General features: G+C 45.6%; 1 protein-coding gene across 1 annotated transcript; it reads right to left on the minus strand.

Moving 5' to 3' along the window:
• Window positions 1–7,943: 7,943 nt before the first annotated feature.
• Window positions 7,944–17,715, minus strand: LOC137315019 (probable G-protein coupled receptor 139). Its single transcript, XM_067979975.1, has 2 exons — window positions 17,703–17,715; window positions 7,944–8,848 (listed from the first exon to the last, which is right to left on the minus strand). Exons 1-2 carry the CDS (start codon window positions 17,713–17,715, stop codon window positions 7,944–7,946), a joined length of 918 nt encoding a protein of 305 aa, XP_067836076.1.
• Window positions 17,716–27,654: the final 9,939 nt, after the last annotated feature.

Consider the following 27,654-nt stretch of genomic DNA (forward strand, 5'->3'; position numbering starts at 1 on the left):
TGGCAGAGATATTTGAATCATCGACAGCTGCAGATGAGGTGCCTGAAGATTGGAGGGTAGAAAATGTTGTGCTTTTGTTTAAGAAGGGCGGCAGGGAAAAGCTTGGGAATTACAGACCGGTGAGCCTAACATCTGTAGTGAGTAAGTTGTTGGAGGGTATTCTGACAGACAGGATCTACAGGCATTTGGAGAGGCAGGGACTTATGAGGAACAGTCAGCATGGTTTTGTGAGAGGAAAATCATGTCTCACGAATTTGATTGAGTTTTTTGAAGGGGTAACCAAGAAGATAGATGGGGGCTGTGCAGTTGACGTGGTCGACATGGACTTTAGCAAAGCCTTTGACAAGGGACCGCATGGTAGGTTGTCACATAAGGTTAAATCTCACGGGATCCAAGGTGAGGTAGCCAAATGGATACAAAATTGGCTTGACGAAAGAAGACAGAGGGTGGGTGTAGAGGGTTGTTTTTCAAACTGGAGGCCTGTGACCAGCGTTGTGCCTCAGGGATCAGGACTGGGTCCGCTGTTATTTGTTATTTATATTAATGATTTGGATGTGAATTTAGGAGGCATGGTTAGTAAGTTTGCAGATGACACCAAGATTGGTGGCATTGTGGACAGTGAAGAAGGTTATCTAGGATTGCAACGGGATCTTGATAAACTGGGCCAGTGGGCCGATGAATGGCAGATGGAGTTTAATTTAGATAAATGTGAGGTGATGCATTTTGGTGGATCGAATCGGGCCAGGACCTACTCCGTTAATGGTAGGGCGTTGAGGAGAGTTATAGGAGTACAGGTTCATAGCTCCTTGAAAGTGGAGTGACAGGTGGATAGGGTGGTGAAGAACGCATTCAGCATGCTTGGTTCCATTGGTCAGAACATTGAATACAGGAGTTGGGATGTCTTGTTGAAGTTGTACAAGACATTAGTAAGGCCACACTTGGAATACTGTGTACAGTTCTGGTCACCCTATTATAGAAAGGATATTATTAAACTAGTAAAAGTGCAGAAAAGATTTACTAGGATGCTACCGGGACTTGATGGTTTGACTTATAGGGAGAGGTTGGATAGGCTGAGACTTTTTTCCCTGGAGAGTCGGAGGTTTAGGGGTGATCTTATAGAAGTCTATAAAATCATGAGGGGCAGAGATAAGGTAGATAGTGAATTTTTTTTCCAAAAGGTAGGGGAGTCTATAACGAGGGGGTATAGATTTAAGGTGAGAGGGGAGAGATACAAAAGGGTCCAGAGGGGCAATTTTTTCACTCAAAGGGTGGTGAGTGTCTGGAACGGGCTGCCAGAGGCAGTAGAAGAGGCGGGTACAATTTTGTCTTTTAAAAAGCATTTGGACAGTTACATGGGTAAGATGGGTATAGAGGGATATGGGCCAAGTGCAGGCAATTGGGCCTAGCTCAGTGGTATAAACTGGGCGACATGGACATGTTGGGCCGAAGGGCCTGTTTCCATGTTGTTAGCTTCTCTGATTCTATGATTCTATGATTTTAGCTCCTTCTTAAATATATTCAGTGACTTGGCCTCCACAGCCTTCTATGGTAGAGAATTCCACAGGTTCACCGCCCTGTGAGTGATGTCATTTCTCCTCATCTCAGTCCCAAATGAATTATCCCGTATCCTGAGACTGTGATCCATGGTTCTGGACCCCCACACCCAGCCACGGGAAAGATCCTCTCTGAATCAAGTCGGTCTAGACTTATCTGAATTTAATATGTTTCAATGAGATCCCCTTTCATTCTTCTAAACTCGAGTGAATACAGGCCGAATCGACCCAATCTTTCCTCACACGACATTCCTGCCATCCCAAGAATCAGTCGGGTGAACCTTCGCTGCACTCCCTCTATGGCAAGTTTCTCCTTTCCTCTGTAAGGAGACCAAAACTTCACACAATACACCAGATGCGGTCTCACCAAGGCCCTGTGTAACTGCAGTAAGACATCCTTGCTCTTGCACTCAAACCCTCTTGCAACCAAGGCCAACATACCATTTGTCTTCCGAACTGCTTGCCACACCTGCATGTTTGCTTTCAGTGATTGGTTTACAAGGATAGCTAACCCCCTTTGAAAATCAACATTCCCCAATCTATCATCATTTAAATAATGCTCTCCCTTTCCGTTTTTCCTTCCGAAGTGGATAACTTCACATTTATCCACATTATAATGCATCTGCCATGAATTTGTCCACTCACTCAACTTGTCCAAATCGCCTTGAAGCATCTTTGCATCCTTCTCACAATTGACGATCCCATCTAGTTTTGTGTCGTCAGCAAATTGGAAATAATACATTTGGTTCCCTCATCCAAATTATTGATATATATTGAGAATAGCTGTGGCCCAAGCACTGATCCCTGTGTTATCCTACTAGTCACTGCCTGCCACACAGAAGATACCCATGTATTCCGACTCTCTGTTTCCTTTCTGTTAACCAATTTTCAATCCATGCCAGTACATTACCACCAATCCCATGTGATTCAATTTTGCACACTAACCTCTTATGTGGGAATTTATCAAAGGCATTCTGAAAATCCAAATAAACCACTTCCACTGGTTCTTCTATCTCTATTCTACCAGTTACAACCTCAAACAACTCCAGTTGGTTTGCAAACAGGATTTCCATTTCATAAATTCACGTTGACTTTGTCTAATCCCGTTGATATTTTCAAAGTGTCCTGTCATCATATCCTTTATAATAGACTTTAGCATTTTCCCTACGACTGATGTTGGACTAACCTTTCTGTAGTTCCCTGTTTTCTCTCTCCCTCCCTTTTCAATAGTGGTTTTACATTTGCCACCCTCCAATCTGCAGAAACCGTTGCATAATCTATAGTATTTTGGAAGATGACAACTAATGCATCCACTATTTCCATGGCGACCTCTTTTAGTACTCTAGGATGCAGATTTTCAGTACCTGGGGATTTATCGGCTTTGAGCCCCATTAATTTCTCGAGCACTATCTTTTTTAAGAATACTAATTTCCTTTAACTGCTCCTTCTCACTAGTCCCTTAGTTGCCGAGCATTTCTGGGGAGTTATTTGTGTCCTCTTCCGTGAAGACAGAACCAAAGTATTTGTTGAATTGCTCTGCCATTTCCTTGTTCCCCATTATAAATTCTCCCGTTTATGACAGGAAGGGACCTTCACTAATCGTTTCCTTTTTACGTACTTGTAGCAGCTTTTACAGTCCACTTATGTGTTCCTTGCAAGTTTAATTTCATATTTTATTTTTCCCCTCTTAATCAATCTCTTGTTGCCATTTTGCTGAATTCTAAACTGCTGCCAATCCTCAGGCTTGCTACTTTTTCAGGCAACTTTATATGACTCCTCTTTGGATCTAATACCATCCTGAATTTCTTTTCTTATCCATTGTTGGGCCGCTTTCCCTTTAGTTTTTTTGCACCAGGAACGAATGTATAATTGTTGCAATTCATGCATTCGTTCCATAAATGTTAGCCATTGTCTATCCACCGTCATGCCTTTTAATGAAGCTTCCCAATCTACATAGCCAACTCACTCCTCATACCTTCGTCGTCTCCTTTGTTTGGATTAAGGACCCTAGTTTCGGATTGGACTACTCCACTTTCAATCTTAATGAAGAATTTTTCAATGTTATGGTCACTCTTCCCTCAAGTACCCTGCACAACAAGATAATTAATAAACACCTTCTCATTGCACAATACCCAATCTAGGATAGCCTGTTCCCTGTTTGGCTCCTCAACGTACTGCTCTGAGAAACCATCTCTTACACACTGTAGGAATTCATCCTCCACAGTATTATGACCAATTTGCTTTGGCCAGTCTTTTTGTAGATTAAAGTCACCCATGATTACTGTAGTACCATTGTTATATGCATCTCTAATTTCCCCATTGATTCCATCCTCTATATTAACACTACTGTTTGGAGGCCGACAGAAAACTCCCAACTGTGTTTTCCGCCCCTTGGTGGTTCTTAACTCCACCCAGACTGATTCTCCATCTTGATTTTCTGAGCCAATATCCTTTTTCACTATTGCTCTGATTTCACCCTTTACCATCAACGCCATACCACCTCCTTTGCATTTTTGACTATCCTCCCGAAATATCGAATATCGTTCGATATTCAGCTCCCAGCCTTGGTCACGCTGCAGCCATGGCTCTATGATTGCAATTATATCATATCTGTTTACATCGATTTGCGCTGTGAATTCATCTACCTCATTACGAATGCTTCGTGCATTCAGATACAGTGCATTTAGAATTGTCTTTTTAACATTTTAAGATATCTTAACATGTTTTTTATATTCTGGCCCTTTTTGTCTTATTTCTCTTACCTGGACCCTATATGTCACTGCACTCTTTTCTTTGTACGCTCTGTCTTTCCCTTTCTCTGACACAATCTGGTTATCCTCACTCCAAACGCTTTCCTGCACTGCTTCCTTGTCTTTTCTATTTAGCATTCTAGATTTCTCTAGCACTATCTACCTCCCTAGTTATTCGTTTCGCTAGAACTCTGGTCCCAACATGGTTCAGGTGTAGTCTGTCCCAACAGAACAGTTCTCTCTTTCCCCAGAACTGGTGCCAGTCCCGCACGAATCGAAACCCCTTTCTCCCACACCAATCTTTGAGACACACATTCATCTCCCTGATCCGATTGACCCTCTGCAAATTTGCTCGTCGCTCAGGTACCAGGCCAGAGATTATTACCTTTGTTGTTCTGCTTTTTAATTTAGTCCCGAGCTGCTCAAACACTCTCAGCAGAACCTTTTTCTTCGTCCTACCTATGTTGTTGGTACCTACGTGGACCACGACAACTGGATCCTCCCCCTCCCACTCCAATTTCTTCCTCAGCCCTGAGGAGATGTCCTTAACCCTCGCACCGGGTAGGTAACATAGCCTTCGGGACTCATGCTCCTGGCTGCTGAGAACAGTGTCAGTTCCCCTAACTGTAATGTCGCCTACTACAACCAACTTCCTTTTTACTCCCCACAGTTGAACGGTTTTGCGTACCACCGTGTCGTTGTCAGTTTGCACATCCTCCACACAGTCCCCGCACTTGTCCACAAGAGTTTCAAGAACCTCAAATCTATTGGACAAGCGCACTGATTGAGGCTGCTGCCATCTGTGAGCCTGACATCTGTAGTGGGTAAGTTTTAGAGGGTATTCTGAGGGACAGAATCTACAGGCATTTGGAGAGGCAGGGACTAATTAGGAACAGTCAGCATGGTTTTGCGAGAGGAAAATCATGTCTCACGAATTTGATTGAGTTTTTTGAAGGGGTAACCAAGAAGATAGATGAGGGCTGTGCAGTAGACGTGGTCTACATGGACTTCAGCAAAGCATTTGACAAGGTACCGCATGGTAGGTTGTTACATAAGGTTAAATCTCATGGGATCCAAGGTGAGGTAGCCAATTGGATAAAAATTGGCTTGACGACAGAAGACAGAGGGTGGTTGTCGAGGGTTGTTTTTCAAACTGGATGCCTGTGTCCAGCGGTGTGCCTCAGGGATCGGTGCTGGGTCCGCTGTTATTTGTTATTTATATTAATGATTTGGATGAGAATTTAGGAGGCATGGTTAGTAAGTTTGCAGATGACACCAAGATTGGTGGCATTGTGGACAGTGAAGAAGGTTATCTAGGATTGCAACGGGATCTTGATAAATTGGGCCAGTGGGCCGATGAATGGCAGATGGAGTTTAATTTAGATGAATGTGAGGTGATGCATTTTGGGAGATCGAATCGGGCCAGGACCTACTCCGTTAATGGTAGGGCGTTGGGGAGAGTTATAGAACAAAGAGATCTAGGAGTACAGATTCATAGCTCCTTGAAAGTGGAGTCACAGGTGGATAGGGTGGTGAAGAAGGCATTCAGCATGCTTGGTTTCATTGGTCAGAACATTGAATGCAGGAGTTGGGATGTCTTGTTGAAGTTGTACAGGGCATTGGTGAGGCCACACTTGGAGTACTGTGTACAGTTCTGGTCACCCTATTATAGAAAGGATATTATTAAACTAGAAAGAGTGCAGAAAAGATTTACTAGGATGCTACCGGGACTCGATGGTTTGACTTACAGGGAGAGGTTAGACAGACTGGGACTTTATTCCCTGGAGAGTAGGAGGTTAAGGGGTGATCTTATAGAAGTCTATAAAATAATGAGGGGCATAGATAAGGTCGATAGTCAAAATCTTTTCCCAAAGGTAGGGGAGTCTATAACGAGGGGGCACAGATTTAAGGTGAGAGGGGAGAGATACAAAAGGATCCAGAGGGGCAATTTTTTCACTCAAAGGGTGGTGAGTGTCTGGAACGAGCTGCCAGAGGCAGTAGTAGAGGCGGGTACAATTTTGTCTTTTAAAAAGCATTTGGACAGTTACATGGGGAAGATGGGTATCGAGGGATATGGGCCAAGTGCAGGCAATTGGGACTAGCTTAGTGGTATAAACTGGGCGACATGGACATGTTGGGCCGAAGGGCCTGTTTCCATGTTGTAACTTCTATGATTCTATGATTCTATACTACCTCCTGGATCCATGTGCCTGCCTCACTCGCAGTCACACTCTTCTGTCCATGACCTCGTGTCAATTCTAAAGTATTTAATCTAAGTGGTGTGGCTGTCTCCTGGAGGATAAGTTCCAGGTAGATTTCTCCCTCCCTGATATCTCGCAATGCCCGCAGCTCGGACTCGAGCTCCTCAATTCGGAGCCGAAGTTCCTTGAGCCGCAGACACTTACCGCAGATATCATCGCCCTGGACAAAACTGTCCACAAGCTCCCACATATTGCTGCAGCAACGCATCTCCAGTACTCCCATTGTTTTACGTATATAATTAATTAATTTAGTGTTAATCAAATTATTGACCTCGTTTAATGTATTAGATTAATTAAATTAATTTTCGTTTTCAACATTTGGTTATATGCGAAATGTTAACTTAATACTTAGCCCACAGTCACCACCAATCACTCACATGCCTCACCAGTGACATCACATTGCAGTTTTCTCTTGTTGCAGGTCTGCTGCTGCTTTTATCCCCGCTCTCGGGCCTCGGTCTGCTGCTGCTTTTATCCCCGCTCTCGGGCCTCGGTCTGCTGCTGCTTTTATCCCCGCTCTCGGGCCTCGGTCTGCTGCTGCTTTAATCCCCGCTCTCGGGCCTCGGTCTGCTGCTGCTTTTATCCTCGCTCTCGGGCCTCGGTCTGCTGCTGCTTTTATCGCCGCTCTCGGGCCTCGGTCTGCTGCTGCTTTAATCCCCAATCTCGGGCCTCGATCTGCTGCTGCTTTTATCCCCGCTCTCGGGCCTCGGTCTGCTGCTGCTTTTATCCCCGCTCTCGGGCCTCGGTCTGCTGCTGCTTTTAGCACCGCTCTCGGACCTCGGTCTGCTGCTGCTTTTATCACCGCTCTCGGACCTCGGTCTGCGGCTGCTTTTATCCGCAATCTCGGTCCAATGCTGCTGCTCAGTTCCGCTGCCGTTCTGCGGAAAAAAAATTAGGAAAACAAGGCAAAGCAGCATCTCCTTCCCGCACTGCACCGAACTTCGACAATTATCAAACTCTCAAATTGTTCACTCCGTACCCGCTACTTGACACGAATGTTCCCCTTTCACACTCAATTGCAATAATGGCTCTTTGGTCTCGTGCGCTTCCATCAGGAAGTTAAACGTCATGGTAACAGACAGGAGCTGAGAATGAGCATTACTTCACTCTCGCAGATAATTGTTAATGAACTTTCAGGAACCTGCTCTAATTCCGCTGCAGGATCCCTGCTGATGCTGCTGTTGCCCCGGTGAACCCCACAAGTAATACTGCAGTTACCTTCAACAGGTTTTATTTTCCTTCATTTAATTTTATTTCATATCATTGCCCAACATCAACCATTTTTCAGATTACCAGAACGGAGGACATTAAAAATGCAGAGAATGATTTGAAATTTCGCTTTAGTTATGAGAAAAATCTTTGGTTTGATTTAATTTTATCTAATTTTTAACTAATCTGGGAATCAGTGACCATGGAGATTTCAGTAGAGTTTTCAGTTCTTCTCTGAATTTCCTCTGGGTAGCTGCATAAATACACGTATTTGTGCAGCAACTCAAATACGCGAGCAGTTTTCCGCTTTCAGTGGCGATATATCCAGGGTCTGAATAATCACCTTGGTAATAAACGGTGCCCGAAATCTTGGTGGTAGCAAAACTCACGGCAGATGTTATCCACAACAGTATAAAACTGCCCGATATAGTGAAGAGTAAAATGATGGATCTCCTTCGGTTCTCCATCTCTGGGTCACTCTGATTGTTGGTGCTGTGACCCCGGAGTTCTCTGCGGGCCCGATTGGCCACTAAAATTCTTCTCACGGTCAAAGAATTAAACAGGGCTATGCAAGTAAAGGGAAGCAATGGTACTGACAGAGTCTGGATCCAGCTGTACACTTCCCATGCAGGTAATGTAAAAACGTCCACCTTTGGCCAGCATCCCCACTGCACATTGTTAATTATTCGTTCAGGTTCATATGAAAACAACATAGGAACTCCCTTCAAATAAGCCAGCACAGTGACCGTTCCGATAACCACGATTGCCGTTCTCTTTGTCCAATACTTCCCTTTAAACTCTTGAAAGCAAATCGACACAAATCGGTCAAATGAAAACGAGACTGTAAACCATACCGACATATCAATTATGACAAAATAAACGTACAGAAGGAATTTACAAACGTCAGTGTAGGACAGGAATGAATATGGAAAGTGATAATTGAAGATCTGATGGACTATTACGTTGAAGATGACGACCAGTAGATCTGCTGTTGCCATGGCCACCATGTAGACAGAGACACATTTGGAAAGGCCGCAATTTCCTCGGGAGAGAATCACAATTGTCACTAAATTTGCTGTAAGAAAGAGGGAGAAGAGGAAAGTTACTGGGGACACTCACGTGAAATCTCACTGTATATTTTTGAAATGTTCAGTTGTCTTGCTCCTTACGGTGATGGACACGGGCTCCTTTTTAACGGAGAATGTTAAAAAGAAAGAAAACATTCCACAGAAAAAATAGAGCGATAAAAATCGCTGGTCCGAGATTTCAAAGAAGTGTCTGGAAACGGGGAGCACCTGGAGAATGAGGATTGGGGGAGGGAAGCGGGTGACCTTGTTGATTTTTGAAAGTCAATAAGTAACCAGATTCTCTGTCATCCATCCAGATATATATTTCGGAGCAGCGTTGAGCGCTGAGCTCACACCGCCATGAAGGTTTCATCACGGATTCCACCCATCCAAATTTCTCAGTTATCCCCTGAATTGGTGCAACTAATTTCTCCACGCACTCCGCCCAGGCGATGGTTAACCTCAGATGGTAAAGAACAAAATCTACCCCGGAATATCCCAGAGGACGCTGCAGGAGAGCAGAGTGTCACCTGGAGAAACCCGCAAAGGTTCTTTCCAGCAGGAGGCATCAGATGTGGTTTAAACAAATGTTTCACAAAGTATCTTTTAAAGTCACCTGTTGGATGGAAATGTCTTTAATCCAAGTAATTACCCACATTAAGCAGAGTGATCATAGAATCACAGACCCACACACCGATACAGCATAGATGCAGGCCATTCAGCCCATCGTGCTGTTCGTAATTAAATTGGTGCAATGCAATCAGGCAACACAATCTTTCGTGAGCTGACTACTGTGCAATAGAAGGGCGTCACCCGCCTTCCTGAAGTCAAGCGAGAAAATACGGGCACCCATTGTCTCCGATTTATCGACGAGAATAGCGTCTTGCCTGTAGCCCGGACTCGTTGGTAAATAACTGAAATGTATTACTTTTTCCCAGCGACTCTGTGATTTTACAATGTGGTTATTATCGGGAATCTGTAACATTATGAAACAGGCACCAAAGCGGTCACATAGTCAACAGCTATTAAACATTAGGATACAATGTCTTACCCGGAACACCAACGAATGCCAGTATAGGGTAGTAAATATCTTTTATCAGTAGAATTGCTGCCCGTCCCATTTTTGGAAGAGCAGGTGAATTCCGTCCAGCTTTATGGTTCACACTGACGAATATCCGAGATCCATAACTGCTCCCACTTTATAGATCAATCAGTGCCCCGGTGAGAAAAAACATGTTACATAAACTTCACATTAGTTACAGTCACTTAACAAATAAGGGGAGATCTTATGATTAAGCGCACCCGGCAGTGCCAATCGGGAAATAATGTACTTCCATCCTTGAAATTCGCTCCAAAAAGTTAATGAACGGAAAGTAACCCCAAAGGGAATGTGCTCGTTCTGAGATCCCTGTGGGTCCTTATAATAATTCGTTGAAATCTTCCCACTTCTATTATAAAATTAAAATTGTTTTTTAATGTGATTTTCACCGGTGTTGATTCGTCTCCAATATGACTGGTGGTGACCCTACTCTAACATTAATTATGGTGATCCTGGTCTAACATCACTGGTGGTGATCCGACTCTAACATTCTCCGGCATTGGACCATGAGGCACCAGACACGACAAAGGCAAACCAAGCCCAGTCGACCCTGCAAAGTCCTGCTCACGAACCTCAGGTGACTTTTGCCAAAATTGGGAGAGCTGTCCCACAGACTAGTGAAGCAACAGCCTGACATAGCCATATTCACAGAATCATACCTTTCAGCCAACGTCCCAGACTCTTCCATCACCATCCCTCGGTAAGTCCTGTCCCACCGGCAGGACAGAACCACCAGAGGTGGCAGTACGGTGATATACATTCAGGATGGAGTGGCCCTGGGAGTCCTCAACATTGACTCTGGACCCCATGAAATCTCAAGGCATCAGGTCAAACATGGGCAAGGAAACCTCTTGCTGATTACCACCTACCGCTCTCCCTCAGCTGATGAATCAGTCCACCTCCATGTTGAGCAAAAGTTGGAGGAAGCACTGAGGGTAGCAAAGGCACAGAATATACTCTGAGTGGGGAACTTCAATGTCCATCACCAAGAGTGGCTCGGTAGCACCACTACTGACCGAGCTGGCCGAGTCCTGAAGGACGCAGCTGCTAGACTGGGCCTGCGGCAGGTGGTGAGCGAACCAACCCGAGGGGAAAACTTATTTGACCTCGTCCTTACTCATCTACCTGAGGCAAAGGAATCTGTCCATGACAGTATTGGTAGGAGTGATCACCGCACAGTACTCGTGGAGATGAAGTCCCATATTCGAACTGAGGACACCATCCTACGTGTTGTGTGGCACTATCATCGTGCTAAATGGGATAGATTCAGAACAGATCCAACAGCTCAAAACTCGGTATCCGTGAGGCGCTCTGGGCCATCAGCAGCAGCAGAATTATATTCCAGCACAATCTGTAACCTCATGGCCCGGGATAATCCTCACTCTACCAGAACCAACAAGCCAGGCGATCAACCCTGGTTCAATGAGGAGTGCAGAAGAGCATGACAGGAGCAGCACCAGGCGTACCTAAAAATCAGGCGCCAACCTGGTGAAGCAACAACTCAGGACTACATGCATGCTAAACAGTGGAAACAACATGCTATAGACAGAGCTAAGCGATTCAACAAACAACGGATCAGATCAAAGCTCTGCAGTCCTGCCACATCCAGTCGTGAATGGCGGTGGACAATTAAACAACTAACGGGAGGAGGAGGCTCTGCAAACATCCCCATCCTCAATGTTGGCGGAGTCCAGCACATGAGTGCAAAAGACAAGGCTGAAGCGTTTACCACAATCCTCAGCCAGAAGTGCCGAGTGGATGGCCCATTTCGGCCTCTTCCCGATATCCCGACTTTCACAGAAGCAGGTCTTCAGCCAATTCGATTCACTCCACGTGATATCAAGAAACGGCTGAATGCACTGGACACAGCAAAGGCTATGGGCCCCGACAACATCCCGGCTGCAGCACTGAACAATTGTGCTCCAGAACTAGCTGCGCCTCTACTCAAGCTGTTCCAGTACAGCTACAACACCGGCATCTGCCCGGTAATGTGGAAAATTGCCCAGATATGTCCAGTTCACAAAAGGCAGGACAAATCCAACCTGGGCAATTACCGCCCCATCAGTCTGCTCTCAATCATCAGCAAAGTGATGGAAGGTGTCGTCGACAGTGCTATCATGTGACACTTACTCACCAATCACCTGCTCACAGATGCTCAGTTTGCGTTCCGCCAGGACCACTCGGCTCCAGATATTATAGACTTGGTCCAAACATGGACAAAAGAGCTGAATTGCAGAGGTGAGGTGAGAGAGATTGCCATTGAAATCAAGGCAGCATTTGACCGAGTGTGGCACCAAGGAACCCAAGTAAAATTGAAGTCAATGGAAATCATGAGGAAAACTCTCCAGTGGCTGGAATCACACCGAGCACAAGGAAGATGGCAGTGGCTGTTGGAGGGCAATCATCTCAGCCTCAGGACATTGCTGCAGGAGTTCCTCAGGGCAGTGTCTAAGGCCCAACCATCTTCAGCTGCTTCATCAATGAACTTCCCTCCATCATAAGGTCAGAAATGGGGATGTTCGCTGATGACTGCACAGTGTTCAGTTCCATTTGCAACCCCTCAGATAATTAAACAGTCCGTGCCCGCATTCAGCAAGACCTGGACAACATCCAGGCTTGGGCTCATAAGTGGCAAGTTACATTTACGCCAGTCAATTGCCAGGCAATGTCTATCTCCAACAAGAGAATGTCGAACCACCTGCCCTTGACATTCAATGGCATTACCATCGCCGAATCACCTACCATCAAAATCCTGGGGTCATCATTGACCACAAACTTAATGGACCAGCCATATAAATACTGTGGCTGCAAGAGCAGGTCAGAGGTTGGGTATTCTGCGGCGAGTGACTCACCTCCTGACTCCCCAAGCCTTTCCACCATCTACAAGGCACAAGTCTGGAGTACTCTACATTTGCCTGGATGATTGCAGCTCCAACACACTCAAGAAGCTCGACACCATCCAGGAAAAAGCAGCCCACTTGATTGGCACCCCATCCACCACCCTAAACTTTCACTCCCTTCACCACCGGCGCACTGAGGCTGCAGTGTGTACCATCCACAGGATGCACTGCAGCAAATCGCTGAGGCGTCTTCGACGGCAACTCCCAAACCCGCGACCTCTACGATCTAGAAGGACAACAGCAGCAGGAACATGGGAACAACAATATCTGCACCTTCCCATCCAAGTCACGCATCGTCCCGACTTGGAAATATATCACCGTTCCTTCATCGTCGCTGGATCACAATCCTGTAACTCCCTTCCTATCAGCACTTTGGGAGAACATTTATCATATGTTCTCAACGGTTCAAGAAGGCGGCTCAGCACAACCTTCTCAAGGGCAATTATGTATGGGCAATAAATGCTAGCCTTACCAGCGACGCCCACATCCCATGAACGAATAAAAAAAACCTGCCGATCTGAGTTGGTACCAGGCCTGCGAGAGTGCATGCTCCAAGATTCTTCTGATGCACTAGAGACCTTGGTGCATGAGGTGGATAGAAGGAGCGACAGCCTATATCTGCAGAACGGGGGGCTGGGGGCGGAGGTGCAAGAGGCCCTCCAGTCATATATCCAAAAGGCAGCGGGTGGCAGTGCGGGACAAAGTCAATGTCAGTCACACAGCATCATGAACATGGATGCCGTACAGGTGGAACATCAATGCTTTGACATAATTGGGCAAGGTGAGTGAGGTCAACAGTCAACTGGCGTCAAAGTGCACAAAGGAATGGGAGAGAGGGATAGCACTACCGTCAGAAATTGTACAGTATTGGATGGGATGAAACTAAGAGAGGATACGAGAAGGTCCAGGAAACGTTCAGAGTGCGTGTGCACCTTTCCTATGTGACGTGCGCCAGACGCCATCTTGGAACCATGGAAATATGCAGCACATAAGGGGGCCATTCGGCCCATCGTGTCCATCGCCGACTCGAAGGTGCCCATTCTAATCCCACCTTCCAGCACCCGGTCCGTAGCCCTGCAACTTACAGCACTTTAGGTGCAGGTTCAGGTATATTTGAAAAGAGTTGAGGGTCCCTGCCTCTACCACAAATTCGGGCAGCGAATTCCAGACACCCACCACCCTCTCAGTAAAAAAGGTTTTTCCTCATGTCCCCTATAATTCTTCCGCAATTCAGCTGAAATCTATGACCTCTAGTTCTGAACTCTCTGCTAGGGGAAACAGCTACTTCCTGTCTACTCTATCTGGGCCCCTCATAATTTTGAAAACCTCAATCAAGTCTCCCCTCAGCCTCCTCTGCTCCAAGGAAAACAACCACAGACTATCCAATCTCTCCTCGTAGCTGCAATTTTCAAGCCCTGGTAACATTCCTGTAAATCATGTCTGCACTCCCTCCATAGCAATTGCACCCTTCCAGAAATGTGGTGACCAGAACTGCGCACAATACTCCAGCTGTGGCCTTACCAGTGTTTTGTACAGTCCCATCATTACATCCCTGCTTTTGTATTCTATACCTCGGCTAATAACGGAGATCATTCCGTATGCCTTCTTCACGACCTTATCTATCTGTACTGCCACGTCCAGGGACCTGTGCATATGCACTCCAAGGTCTCTCACTTCCTCTACCCCCCTCAATATATTCCCATCTGCTGCGTTTTCCGTTTTACTGTTGGCCCTCCCGAAGTGCATTACCTCACACCTCTCCGGATTGAACTCCATTTGCCAATTTTCCGCCCACTCCACCAACCCATTGATATCTTCTTGGAGTCCACACGTATCCTCTTCACTATCAACTCCACGGCCAATTTTTATGTCGTCTGCAAATTTGCCAATCATGCCCCCCACATTCAAGTCCAAATCATTAATATATACGACAAACAGCACGGGACCCAACACTGAGCCCTGTGGCACACCACTGGACACGGATTTCCACTCGCAAAGACATCCATCGACTGTTACCATTTGTTTCCTGCTACTGAGCCAATTTTGGATCCAATTCGCCACATTTCCCTTTATCCAATGGGCTTTTACCTTCCTGACCAATCTGCCATGTTGGAACTTGTCAAATGCCTTACTAAAATCCATGTAGACAACATCCACTGCACTACCCTCATCAATCCTCCTTGTCACTTCCTCAAAAAATTAAATCAGACTTGTAAGGCATGACCTTCCCTGAACAAATCCATGTTGACTATCCCTGATTAAACCATGCCTTTCCAAGTTACAGTTTATCCTATCTCTCAGCATTGATTCAAATGGTTTGCCCACCACCGAGGTAAGACTGATCGGCCTACAATTGTTCGGCTTTCCCTTGTACCCTTTTTAAACAATGGTACTACGTTTGCAGTCTTCCAGTCCTCCGGTACCTCCCCTGTATCTAGTGAGGATTGGAAAATGAGTCGCGATTTCCTCCCTGGCTTCCTTCAATAGTCTAGGAAACAATCCATCCGGCCCTGGTGACTTATCAACTTTTAAGGATTCCAGTCCCTCTAGTACTTCCTCTCTCGTTATGTGTACCTTATCCAATAATTAAGACCTCTGGCCTGAATCATCCCTTTCTCTTGTGATTACAGAGAGAAAATATTCATTTAAAGCCCGACCCACATCCTCTGCTTCTGCACACAAGTTACCCTTATCATTCCTAATAGGCCCTACCATTTCCTTAGATATCCTCTTGTTCTTAATGTACTGATAAAATATATTTGGGTTTTCATTAATCTTACTGGCTAATATATTTTCATGCCCTCTATTTGCTTTCCTTATTTCCTTTTTTACGTCATCCCTGTCCTTTCTCTACTCCTCGAGGCTTTCTGCACTATTGAGATTTCTGTGACAATCATAAGCCTTCTTTTTCTGTCTCATCTTGCCCCGTATACTTCTGGACAACCAAGGTCTCTAAATTTGGCAGTCCCACCCTTTTTCTTTGAGGGGACGTGTCTGCATTTAACTCGTAGAATTTCACTTTTTAGTGCCTCTCACTGGCTTGCCACTGATTTCTCCTCAAGTAGATGTGTCCAGTCCACTTCTGCCAAATCACGAAAAAGAGTTACACAGGGCAGGAAGAGGTTCACTGTAAATTCCACCACCTGAATAACAGTCACACAGGGCAGGAAGAGTTCAGTGTAAGTTCCATCACCAGAATAACAGTCACACAGGGCAGGAAGAGTTCAGTGTAAGTTCCACCACCTGAATAACAGTCACACTGGGCAGGAAGAGTTCAGTGTAAGTTCCCTCACACGAATAACAGTCACACAGGGCAGGAAGAGTTCAGTGTAAGTTCCACCACCTGAATAACAGTTACACAGGGCAGGAAGAGTTCAGTGTAAGTTCCATCACCAGAATAACAGTCACACAGATCAGGATGAGGTACAATGTCCTGACAACAAGTCGAGATAAGTCAAAGCACTCTTCCAAATTCACTTCCTCCATCACTCATACAGACTTTAATCCCGTTCTAACAAAACATACTCTTTCTCTGTCCACACTTGGGTGTGAGGGAAACTCTCTTATCAAAGTGGCCAGCACTGCTAACACTCAACAGCACTCTGGAAAATCATACTGCCTTCAACAAGGCGGTCTGCTTATCTTTAAGGAGACTTCACGTACCACAGGGGTCGGTGCTGGGTCCCCAACTCTTTACAATCTATATTAACGATTTGTGGGAGGGGATCGAGTGCAACATATCAAAATTTGCAGATGATACAAAGATGGGAGGGAAAGTAGAGAGTGAGGAGGATATAAAAAACATACAAGGGGATATCGACAGGCTGGGTGAATGGGCGGAGATTTGGCAGATGCAATACAATATTGGTAAATGTGAGGTTATGCACTTTGGCAGGAAAAATCAGAGAGCAAGTTATTATCTTAATGGTGAGAAACTGGAAAGTACTGCAGTACAAAGGGATCTGTGGGTTCTGGTGCAAGAAAATCAAAAAGTTAGTGTGCAGGTGCAGCAGGTGATCAAGAAGGCCAACAGAATGTTGGCTTTTATTGATAGGGGGATAGAATATAAAAACAGGGAGGTAGTGCTGTAGTTATATGAGGTCTTGGTGAGACCGCACCTGGAATACTGCATACAGTTTTGGTGTCCACACTTAAGAAAAGACATACTTGCTCTCGAGGCAGTACAAAGAAGGTTCACTCAGTTAATCCCGGGGATGAAGTGGTGGACATATGAGGAGAGGTTGAGTATTTTGGTACTCTACTCATTGGAGTTCAGAAGAATGAGTGGCTATCTTATTAAATCATATAAAATTGTGAAGGGGCTTGATCAGGTGGATGCGGTAAGGATGTTCCCAAAGATGGGGGAAACTAGAACTCGGGGGCATAATCTTCGAATAAGGGGCTGCTCTTGCAAAACTGTGATGAGGAGAAACTTCTTCACTCAGGGGGTAGTTGGTCTGTGGAATTTGCTGCCTCAGGAAATGTGGAAGCTACATCATTTGATAAATTTAAAACAGAAATAGACTGTTTCCTCGAAGTAAAGGGAATTAGGGGTTATGGGGAGCGGGCAGGAAATTGGACATGAAGCTGAGTTCGGATCGGTCAAGGTCCTGTGGGTGGCGGAGAGGGCCCAGGGGCTGAGTGGCCGGGTCCTGCCTCTACTTCTTGTGTTCTTTAGATTTGTGGTTCGGATCAGATCAGCCATGATCTTATTGAATGGCGGAGCAGGCTCGAGGGGCCGATTGGCCTACTCCTGCTCCTATTTCTTCTGTTCTTATGTTCACCGAACAGGACAATTCACCTCGATCTCTCATCATCGTGGTATGCCTGTGTTCATATGGGGCAAGTGTCCAAGTCACTCACCTGCCGACAACATTCTCTTATCTCCCTCCAAAGGAAATGTTTACCCACATCCAGCGTAAGAGGAATTCAACTGGGGAGCATGAGAACTGTTGCAGAATACTATGAGTCCACAGTACAGGGGTTGCTGAGCACCAACACTGATAACCCTGAGTCCACAGTGCAGGGGGTGTCGAGCACCAACACTGATAACCCTGAGTCCACAGTACAGGGGGTGTGGAGCACCGACACTGATAACCCAGAGTCCACAGTACAGGGGGTGTGGAGCACCGACACTGATAACCCTGAGTCCACAGTACAGGGGGTGTGGAGCACCAACACTGATAACTCTGAGTCCACAGTACAGGAGGTGTGGAGCACCAACACTGATAACCCTGAGTCCACAGTACAGGGGGTGTGGAGCACCAACACTGATAACCCTGAGTCCACAGTACAGGGGGTGTGGAGCACCAACACTGATAACTCTGAGTCCACAGTACAGGAGGTGTGGAGCACCAACACTGATAACCCTGAGTCCACAGTACAGGGGGTGTCGAGCACCAACACTGATAACCCTGAGTCCACAGTACAGGAGGTGCTGAGCAACAACACTGATAACCCTGAGTCCACAGTACAGAGGGTGCTGAGCACGAACACTGAAAACCCTGTGTCGACAGTACAGGCGGTGCTGAGCACAGTCAATGATAACCCTCAGTCCACAGTATAGGAGGTGCTGAGCACCAACACTGATAGACCAGAGGCCACAGTACAAAAGAAATAGGCCATTTGGCCCTTCGAGCCTGCTCCGCCATTCAATGAGATCACGGCTGATCTGATTCTGGCCTCAACTCCACTTTCCCACCTCTTCCCCATATCCTTTGACTCCCTTGCTGATCAAAAAGTTGTCCAACCGAGCATTGAATATAATCAAGACTCAGCGTCCACAGCTCTTTGGGCAAAGAATTCCGAAGGTTCACAACCTTCTCAGAGAAGAAATTTCTCCTCATCTCCGTTTTAAACGGGCGACCCCTTATTCTGAGACAATGCCTCGAGTTCGAGATTCCCCTCTCTCAGGCAGTGAGTCCCAAACACCCACCAACCACTGGGTGAAAAAAAATCCTCGTTTCCGCTATAATCCTTCTACCAATCACTTTAAATCTACGCCCACCCACCCCGGTGACGAACAAGTCAGGGGATCAACCCTGGTTCAATAAGGAGTGTGGAAGAGCATGTCAGGAGCAGTCCCAGTCGTACCTAAAAATGAGGTGCCAACCTGGTGATGTTACAACTCCGGACTACATGCATGCAAAATAGCGGAAGCAACAGGCTATAGACAGAACTAAGCGATTCCACAAACAACGGATCAGATCAAAGCTCTGCAGTCCTGCCACATCCAGTCGTGAATGGTGGTGGACAATTAAACAACTAACGAGAGGAGGAGGCTCTTCAAATACCCACATCCTCAATGATGGCGGAGTTCAGCACTTGAGTGCAAAAGACAAGGCTGAAGCGTTTGCAACCATCTTCAGCCAGAAGTGCCGAGTGGATGATTCATCTCGGCCTCCTCCCGATATCCCCACCATCACAGAAGCCAGTCTTCAGCCAATTCGATTCATTCCACGTGATATCAACAAACGGCTGAATGCACTGGATACAGCAAAGGCTGTGGGCCCCGACAACATCGCGGCTGTCGTGCTGTAACTTGTGCTCCGGAATTAGCTGCATCCCGAGCCAAGCTGTTCCAGTACAGCTACAACACTGACATCTACCCGACAATGTGGAAAATTGCCCAGTTATGTCCTGTGCACAAAAAGCAGGACAAATCCAATCCAGCCAATTACCACCCCAGCAGTCCACTCTCAATCATCAGCAAAGTGATGGAAGGTGTCGTCGACAGTGCTATCAAGCGGCACTTACTCACCAATAACCTGCTCACCGATGCTCAGTTTGGGTTCCGCCAGGACCACTCGGCTCCAGACCTCATTACAGCCTTGGTCCAAACATGAACAAAAGATCTTAATTCCAGAGGTGAGGTGAGAGTGACTTCCCTTGACATCAAAGCAGCATTTGACCGAGTGTGGCACGAAAGAGCCCCAGTAAAATTGAAGTCAATGGGAATCACGGGACAACTCTCCAGTGGCTGGCGTCATACCGAGCACAAAGGAAGATGGCAGTGGTTGTTGGAGGCCAATCATCTCAGCTCCACGGTATTGCTGCAGGAGTTCCTCAAGGCAGTGTCCGAAGCCCAACCATCTTCAGCTGCTTCATAAATGACCTTCCCTCCATCATAAGGTCAGAAATGGGGATGTTCGCTGAAGATTGCACAGTGTTCAATCCCATTCGTAACCCCTCACTTAATGAAGCAGCCCTTGCCCGCATGCAGCAAGACCTGGACAACATCCAGGCTTGGTTTCATTTGTGGCAAGTAACATCCGCACCAGACAAATGTCAGGCAATGACCATCTTCAACAAGAGAGAGTCTAAACACCTCCCCTTGACGTTCAACGACATTACCATCGCCGAATCCCCCACCATCAGCATCCAGGGGGTCACCCTTGACCAGAATCTCAACTGGACCAGCCATATAAGTACTGTGGCTACAAGAGCAGGTCAGAGGCTGCGTTTTCTGCATCGAGTGACTCGCCTTCTGACTCCCCAAAGCCTTTCCACCATCTACATGGCACAAGTCAGGAGTGTGATGGAATATTCTCCACTTGCTTGGATGAGTGCAGCTCCAACATCCAGGACAAAGCATCCCGCTTGATTGGCACCCCACCACCGTCGCACAGTGGCTGCAGTGTTAACCATCCACAGGATGCACTGCAGCAACTCGCCACGGCATCTTCGACAGCACCTCCCAAACACGCGACCTCTACCACCTGGAAGGAGAAGAGCATCATGTACATGGGAACAACACCACCTGCACGTTCCCCTCCAAGTCACACACCATCCCGACTTATATCGCCGTTCCTTCATCGTCGCTGGTTCAAAATCCTGGAACTCCCTTCCTAGCAGCACTGTGGGAGAACCTTTGCCACACGGACTGCAGCGGTTCAAGAAGGCGGCTCCCCAACACCTTTCTTAAGGGCAATTAGGGATGGGCAATAAATGCCGTCCTCGCCAGCGACGCCCACATCTCATGGACGAATAAAAAAAATTGCTGACCACTCTGCTAACGGAAATAGGTCCTTCCTATCCACTCTATCGAGGCCCCTCGTAATTTTGCACGCCTCATTCAAATCACCCTCAGCCTCCTCTGTTCCTTCTCCATTTATATAATTTTTTACTTTTTTATTCTACCAATCAAAGTGGATGAATTCACATTTTCCAACATTATACTCCATCTGCCAATTTTTTGCCACTCGCTCTATCCATTTGCAGGCACGTTGTGTCCGCCTCACAACTTACTTTTCCACTTACCTTGGTATTATCAGCAACAGTACACTCGCTTCCTTCATCCAAGTCATTGATACAGATTTTAAATAGTTGAGGACCCAGCACTGACCCCCGCGGCACCCCACTAGTTACAGATTGCCAGCCTGAAAATAACCCCTTTATTCCGACTCTTTATTTTATGTTCGTTCGCCAATCCTCTATCCATGCTAATACATTACCCCCAACACCATGAGCTCTTATCTTGTGCAGTAAACTTTAATGTAGCACCTTATCGAATGCCTTTTTGAAATCCAAATACACTGCATCTGCTGGTTCCTCTTTATCCACCCTGCCCGTTACTTCCTCAAAGATCTCTAATAAATTTGTCAAACACTATTTCCCCTTCATAAAACCATGTTGACTCTCCTGTGTTTTTCCATCTTGTTATTTCCACTTCTACTTGACCTTCTGTCTCTCTCTCGCTCTCAGTCTATGTCTCTCTGTTTATCTTGTCTCTCTGCTTTCTCTTTCTTCTTTTATATCTGCCCTCCTGTCCCGCTCGCTCGTTCTCTCTCTCTCTCTCTCTGAATTCATCCGTCTTTTTATCTTTCCATCTCTGTCTCTTCTCTGCTCTCGCTTTCTGTTTGCCTCTATCGATCTCTCTGTTTGTTTCTCTCTGTGGATCTAATTTCCCGTTTGCTTTCTCTCTATCTCTCTTTTCCTTTATCTTTGTTTCATTCTGTTTGATTCTCATTCTCTCCAACTCTGCTTCTGTCTTCTTCTTTGTCTGTGTTTCTTGTTGACTTCTCGATCACTTCTTTGCATTTGGTTCTGTATTTCATTCCATTTCTTTCAATCTTTGTTGTAATCTTTGTATTTATCCCCCTCTCTCCTGTTTCCTTATTTTCTCCTTGATTGCTATTCCCATACAATAACAACTAGTATTATATGTTACAACAACTTGTTAAAAATTATATTTATATATATTTTGCATCGAAAGTGCAGCACAGAAACAGGCCATTCGGCCTAACAGGGTAAAGAGATTTGTCCTAAATTCCCGATTGAATTTATTGGCGGCTATTTTATATTTATATTCATATTATTACAACAACAATAAACACTACAACAAACCCCCATAAGGGCTGTGGGAAAAGAGGAGAGGGAAAATGGGGATAATTGGATAACTCTTTCAAAGAGCCGGCACAGGCAGATTGGGTTGAATGATCTCCTCTTGTCCTGTAACTACTATGATACTATAAATAACAACTTCAATGCCATGAACATCAACCAAAATGGCCGCTAGTAAGGCAGCCATCTAACTGAGGGGCAAGGGGGGCAACTTGAACAAAATGGCCGTCAGTGATCTGGCAGTGCTCCCAGCCTGTGGTGAGGCCCTCGGTCAGTCCCTTCGGGAGACAAAGCTTCCTGTCCAAGGATTTCACCTCCTCACAAAATTTCTCTTTTCACATCTTTATGTCGCAGCATTTCCACTAAAAGTTCGACTGGAGAGAGAGAGGCAGGGAGAGAGAGAGAAAATTAATGAATTAAAAATACAAGGCAAGGGATTAATAAGGCCTATCTACAGCCCAGAACCACTTCACACTCACTCATACACTCCCTTTCACCCAGTCACTCACTCATTCCGTTAAACAATCAATCTCTCAGCAAACACCATTGACAAATAAAATCCCAAGTTAGAAAGCAGAGAATTTAAAAAGAGAGAAAAGTTGGGAAAGAGTGTGTGTGCGTGAGAGAGAGAGAGAGTGAGACTCGAGACATACTGAAGAGCGCATTTTGCTTCATTCTCGAATACAGGTTTGCAGGGTTTTCTCTCCTGCTTTGCCTCTCACTCACTCCCGCTGAAAGGTGGCGGTCTGACTATTTGTCCTGTTTAGTGTTTGCTGCAGGGTCCAAACTACCGCACACTTCGTTTTCTCTTCTGTTCCTGGAGCGGGGACAAAAAGTCTGGGCATTCCTTGCTACTTCACCCTTATTGTTGCACTTTGCAAAGGTGAACGAACTTTACCTTTGCTCTTTCCTCTTGTTTTAATTAGCAGTGGATAAAAAGCCTGTAGTTTTTGGTCAACTTACAGTTTGTGGCTTTTTCCAATTACGCAAAGAGTTCAAATAAATTCATGACATTCAAAATAGCCAAAGCAAAGAATTTTTAAAAAAATAATACACAGCAAGATCCCTCACTCAATTACAAGGACAATCTCTCAGCAACATTCATTTACACAGAAACAAAGCCCAGTTTATAAAGGAGAATATTCTAAAGAGTAAATGTTGGAGTGACAATCTTTATAGAAAACAACAACTTGTGTTTATATATTGCAGCAACTTCTACAAAAACAACTTGTAGATATTTTTAAACTTACATATTACAACGACTACTGCAAAGCCCCCATAGAGGCTGTGGGGAAAGAGCAGAGGGGAAAACGAGACTAATTGCGTAGCCCTTTCAAAGAGGCAGCACAGGCACATTGGGATGAAAGGTCTTCTCTTGTCCTGGACCTACAATGAAACTATGAAACTATGAACAACAACTTCAACGCCATGAACCTGAAAAGAATTGGCCGCCACTACGGCAGCCATCTTACTGAAGGGCGAACTGGATATCTTACTATAGGGAAAGGTGGCACTCTTATTGAGGGGCAAGTTGTCCAACTTACTGCGGGAAAAGGTGGCCATATTATACAAATTGTCGCCCGTGGTGTTCAAGCAAAATGGCCGCCCTGATCCTGAAACAAAATGGCTGCCATACTGACGGTAAGAGCGGCCATCTTACTGTGGGGCAAGGCGGAGCTTGTTATGCTGAGACCCACAGAGAGGGTTCATTTGCTGTTCCTGTTAATTTGCTGTTGAACTATAGTTAAATATACAAACTGAGTGAGAATGACATTAGCTGATGTTTAACACAAGTGAGGGAATTAAACACAAAATCTGAAATTCTGCAAAAAAGTGGATGAACATTTGGTTATTTCCTCATGATGCTAATGGAGAAGGAGAGACTTGACATTCGGAGGAAAGGGCAAATTATCCATTTTTTGTAGAGAATTCAAATCAAGCTTCTATGAAATAAATCAGAGTAAAATTGGACTCAATCTGAATGTAATTCTGATCTGGGATTTGGTTCATTTCTCCATTATTCATGTGTTTCTTTAATCTGAAACAATAACAGTATTTTTAGCAGTAACAGCACAGAAGAGTGCTGCGGGACCATGTCCAGTTCAGTAACACAGGTTTAATTTTATATTTGACTTAATGGGACATTTATAAAGAAAACAATTATTTATTATTAATACACTAGAAAAATTGACATTAGAATTTAAACAACATCTTGGGTTTATGCCCGATTTAGAACTGCATTAACAACAATAACACAACACATTCTGAATTCTCAATATGAATAATAGTTTGGAAATCCAATGTCTATCTGAGACTAAGCCCATGACGAAAGTTATGTACTGATGGTTGGCTCAAGCTTACAGGGAAGATTCCAGTTATTTTGATGGAGACCATTGTAATGCAGTGTGGCTTTCTCTTATATCCAGGTCATCTGCTTCACAGACAATCTGTAAACCTGCATCGAGGCATCAAGCTGGGAGGTAGCGCACAGTCAGGAAGTTTCCAGGTGAAGTGGCGCTGCCAGGAAGCGAAAGGTGAGATTGGAACAGTCGTTGTGGAACTGTCTCTCTCCCCACTCAACTTCTGCCCAGCTTTTAAAGACCTTTTTTTAACACAGAATCACACCTCTGCGGCGGTGGCTTATCAAAAATAGGTTCCTACAAATACAACCCACGATTGGTTGACACTTCACTTGTTTTCTGTCAGTGTCCCCAACGGAACCAAGTTAAGTCGGCAGGTGGAAATTGAACATGTCACTCCGATTTTTAAGAATGGAGAGAGAGGCAAACCAGGGAATTATAGACCATATAGATGCGGGGAAAATGCTGGAGTCTATAATTAAGAATAGGGTGACTGAACATCTCGAACATTTTCAGTTAGTCAGAGAGGTCCAGCATGGATTTGTGAAATGTAGGTCGTGCCTGACAAACCCGATTGAGCTTTTTGAAGAGGTGACTAAAGTAATGGACAGGGGAATGTCAATGGATGTTATTTATATGGACTTCCAGAAGGCATTTGATAAAGTCCAACATATGAGACTGTTAGCCAAGATAGAAGCCCATGAAATCAAGAGAAAACGACGGACTTGGTTAGGAAGTTGGCTGAACGAAATGCGACAGAGAGTAGGGATAATGGGTAGGTACTCACATTGGCAGGATGTGACTCGTGGAGTCCCACAGGGATCTGTCTTGAGGTCTGAATTATTCACAGCATTTATTAACGAATTAGTTGAAGGCATAGAAAGACTCATATCTAAGTTTGCCGATGACACAAAGATTGGTGGCATTGTAAGCAGTGTAGATGAAAACATAAAATTACAAAGGGACACTGATAGATTGAGTGAATGCTCAAAACTCGAGCAAATGGAATTCAATGTCGACAAATTTGAGGTCATCCACTTTTGACCAAAAACGGAAAGGATAGACGAGGGTACTTTCTGAACTGTAAAAAGTTAAAAAACAGTGGATGTCCAAAGGAACCGAGTGGTTCAGGTACAGAGATCATTGAAGTGTCATGAACAGGTGCAGAAAATAATCAATAAGGCTAATGGAACGCTAGCATTCATATATATAGAGGGTTCCAGTACAAGGGGGCAGAACTTATACTGCAGCTATACAAAATCCTGGTTGGACTGCACCTGGAATACTTTGAGCAGTTCTGGGCACCGCACCTTTGGAAGTACATATTGGCCTTGGAGGGAGTGTAGCGTAGATTTACTAGAATGACACCCGGACTTCAAGGGTTAAGTTACGAGGAGAGATTACACAAATTGGGGTTGTATTCTCCAGAGTTTAAAAGGTTAAGGGGTGCTCCAGCCAAGCTGTTCCAGTAGGGCTACAACACTGGCATCTACCAGACAATGTGGAAAATTGCCCAGTTATCTCCTGTCCACAAAACGCAGGACAAATCCAATCGGCCAATTACCGCCCCATCAGTCTACTCTCGATCAACAGCAAAGTGATGGAAGTTATCGTCGACAGTGCTATCAAGCGGCACTTATTCTCCAATAACCTGCTCACCAATGCTCAGTGTGTGTTCCGCCAGGACCACTCTGCTCCAGACCTCATTACAGCCTTTGTCCAAACATGGACACAAGAGCTGAATTCCAGAGGTGAGGTGAAAGTGACTGCCCTTGACATCAGGTGGAAAACTCTCCAGTGGCTGTAATTATACCTAGCACAAAGGAAGATGGTAGTGACTGTTGGTAGCCAATCATCTCAGCCCCAGGATATTGCTGCAGGAGTTCCTCAAGACAGTGTCCTATGCCCAACCATCTTCAGAAGCTTCATCAATGACCTTCTCTCCATCATAAGGTCAGAAATGGGGATGTTCGCTGATGATTGCACAGTGTTCAGTTGCATTCGCAACCCCTCAGATAATGAAGCAGTCCGAGCCCGCATGCAGCAAGACCTGGACAACATCCAGGCTTGGGCTCATAAGTGGCAAGTAACATTCGCAGCAGAAAAGTGCCAGGCAATGACCATCTCCAACACGAGATTGTCTAACCACCTCCCTTTGACATTCAACTGCATTACCATCGCCGAAACCCCCACCATGAACATCCTGGGGCTCGCCATTGACCAGAAACTTAACTGGACCAGCCATATATGTACTGTGGCTACAAGAGCAGGTCAGAGGCTGGGTATTCAGCGGCGAGTGACTCACCTCCTGAGTCCCCAAAGCCTTTCCGCCATCTGCAAGGCACAAGTCAGGATTGTGACGGTGTACTGTCCACTAGCCTGGATGAGTGCAGCTCCAACAACACTCAAGAAGCTCGACACCATCCAGGACAAAGTAGCCCGCTTGATTGACACCCCATCCACTACGTTAATATTCACTCACTTTACCACCGACGCAAAGGGGCTGCAGTGTGTACCATCTACAGGATGCACTGCAGCAACTCGCCAAGGCTTCTTCGACAGCACCTCTCAAACCCGCGACCTCGACCACCTGGAAGGACAAGAGCAGCAGGTACATAGGAACAGCACCACCTCCAAGTTCCCCTCCAAGTCACACACCATCCCCATTTGGAAATATATCGGCCGTTCCTTCATCGTCGCTGGGTCAAAATCCTGCAACTGCCTTCCAGCAGCACTGTGGGAGAACCTTCAGCACACGGACTGCAGCGGTTCAAGAAGGCGGCTCACCACCACCTTCTCAAGGGCAATTAGGGATGGGCAAAAAGTGCCGGCCTCGCCAGCAACGCCCACATCCCATGAACGAATAAAAACAACTTCTGATCGAAGTTAATAAGATGTTAAGGAGAACTAATAGGGTCGATAGAGAGAAACTATTTCCGCTGCTTGGGGATCTTAGGACTCGGGGGCACAGTCTAAAAATTAGAGCCAGGCCTTTCAGGAGTGAGATTATAAAACACTTCTGCACACAAAGGGTGGTAGAAGTTTGGAACTCTCTTCCGCAATCGGCATTTGATGCTCGCTCAATTACTAATTTTAAATGTGAGATCGATAGC

Source organism: Heptranchias perlo, unplaced genomic scaffold (genome assembly GCF_035084215.1).
Source record: "Heptranchias perlo isolate sHepPer1 unplaced genomic scaffold, sHepPer1.hap1 HAP1_SCAFFOLD_53, whole genome shotgun sequence".
In the NCBI taxonomy this organism is placed as follows: Eukaryota; Metazoa; Chordata; class Chondrichthyes; order Hexanchiformes; family Hexanchidae; genus Heptranchias; species Heptranchias perlo.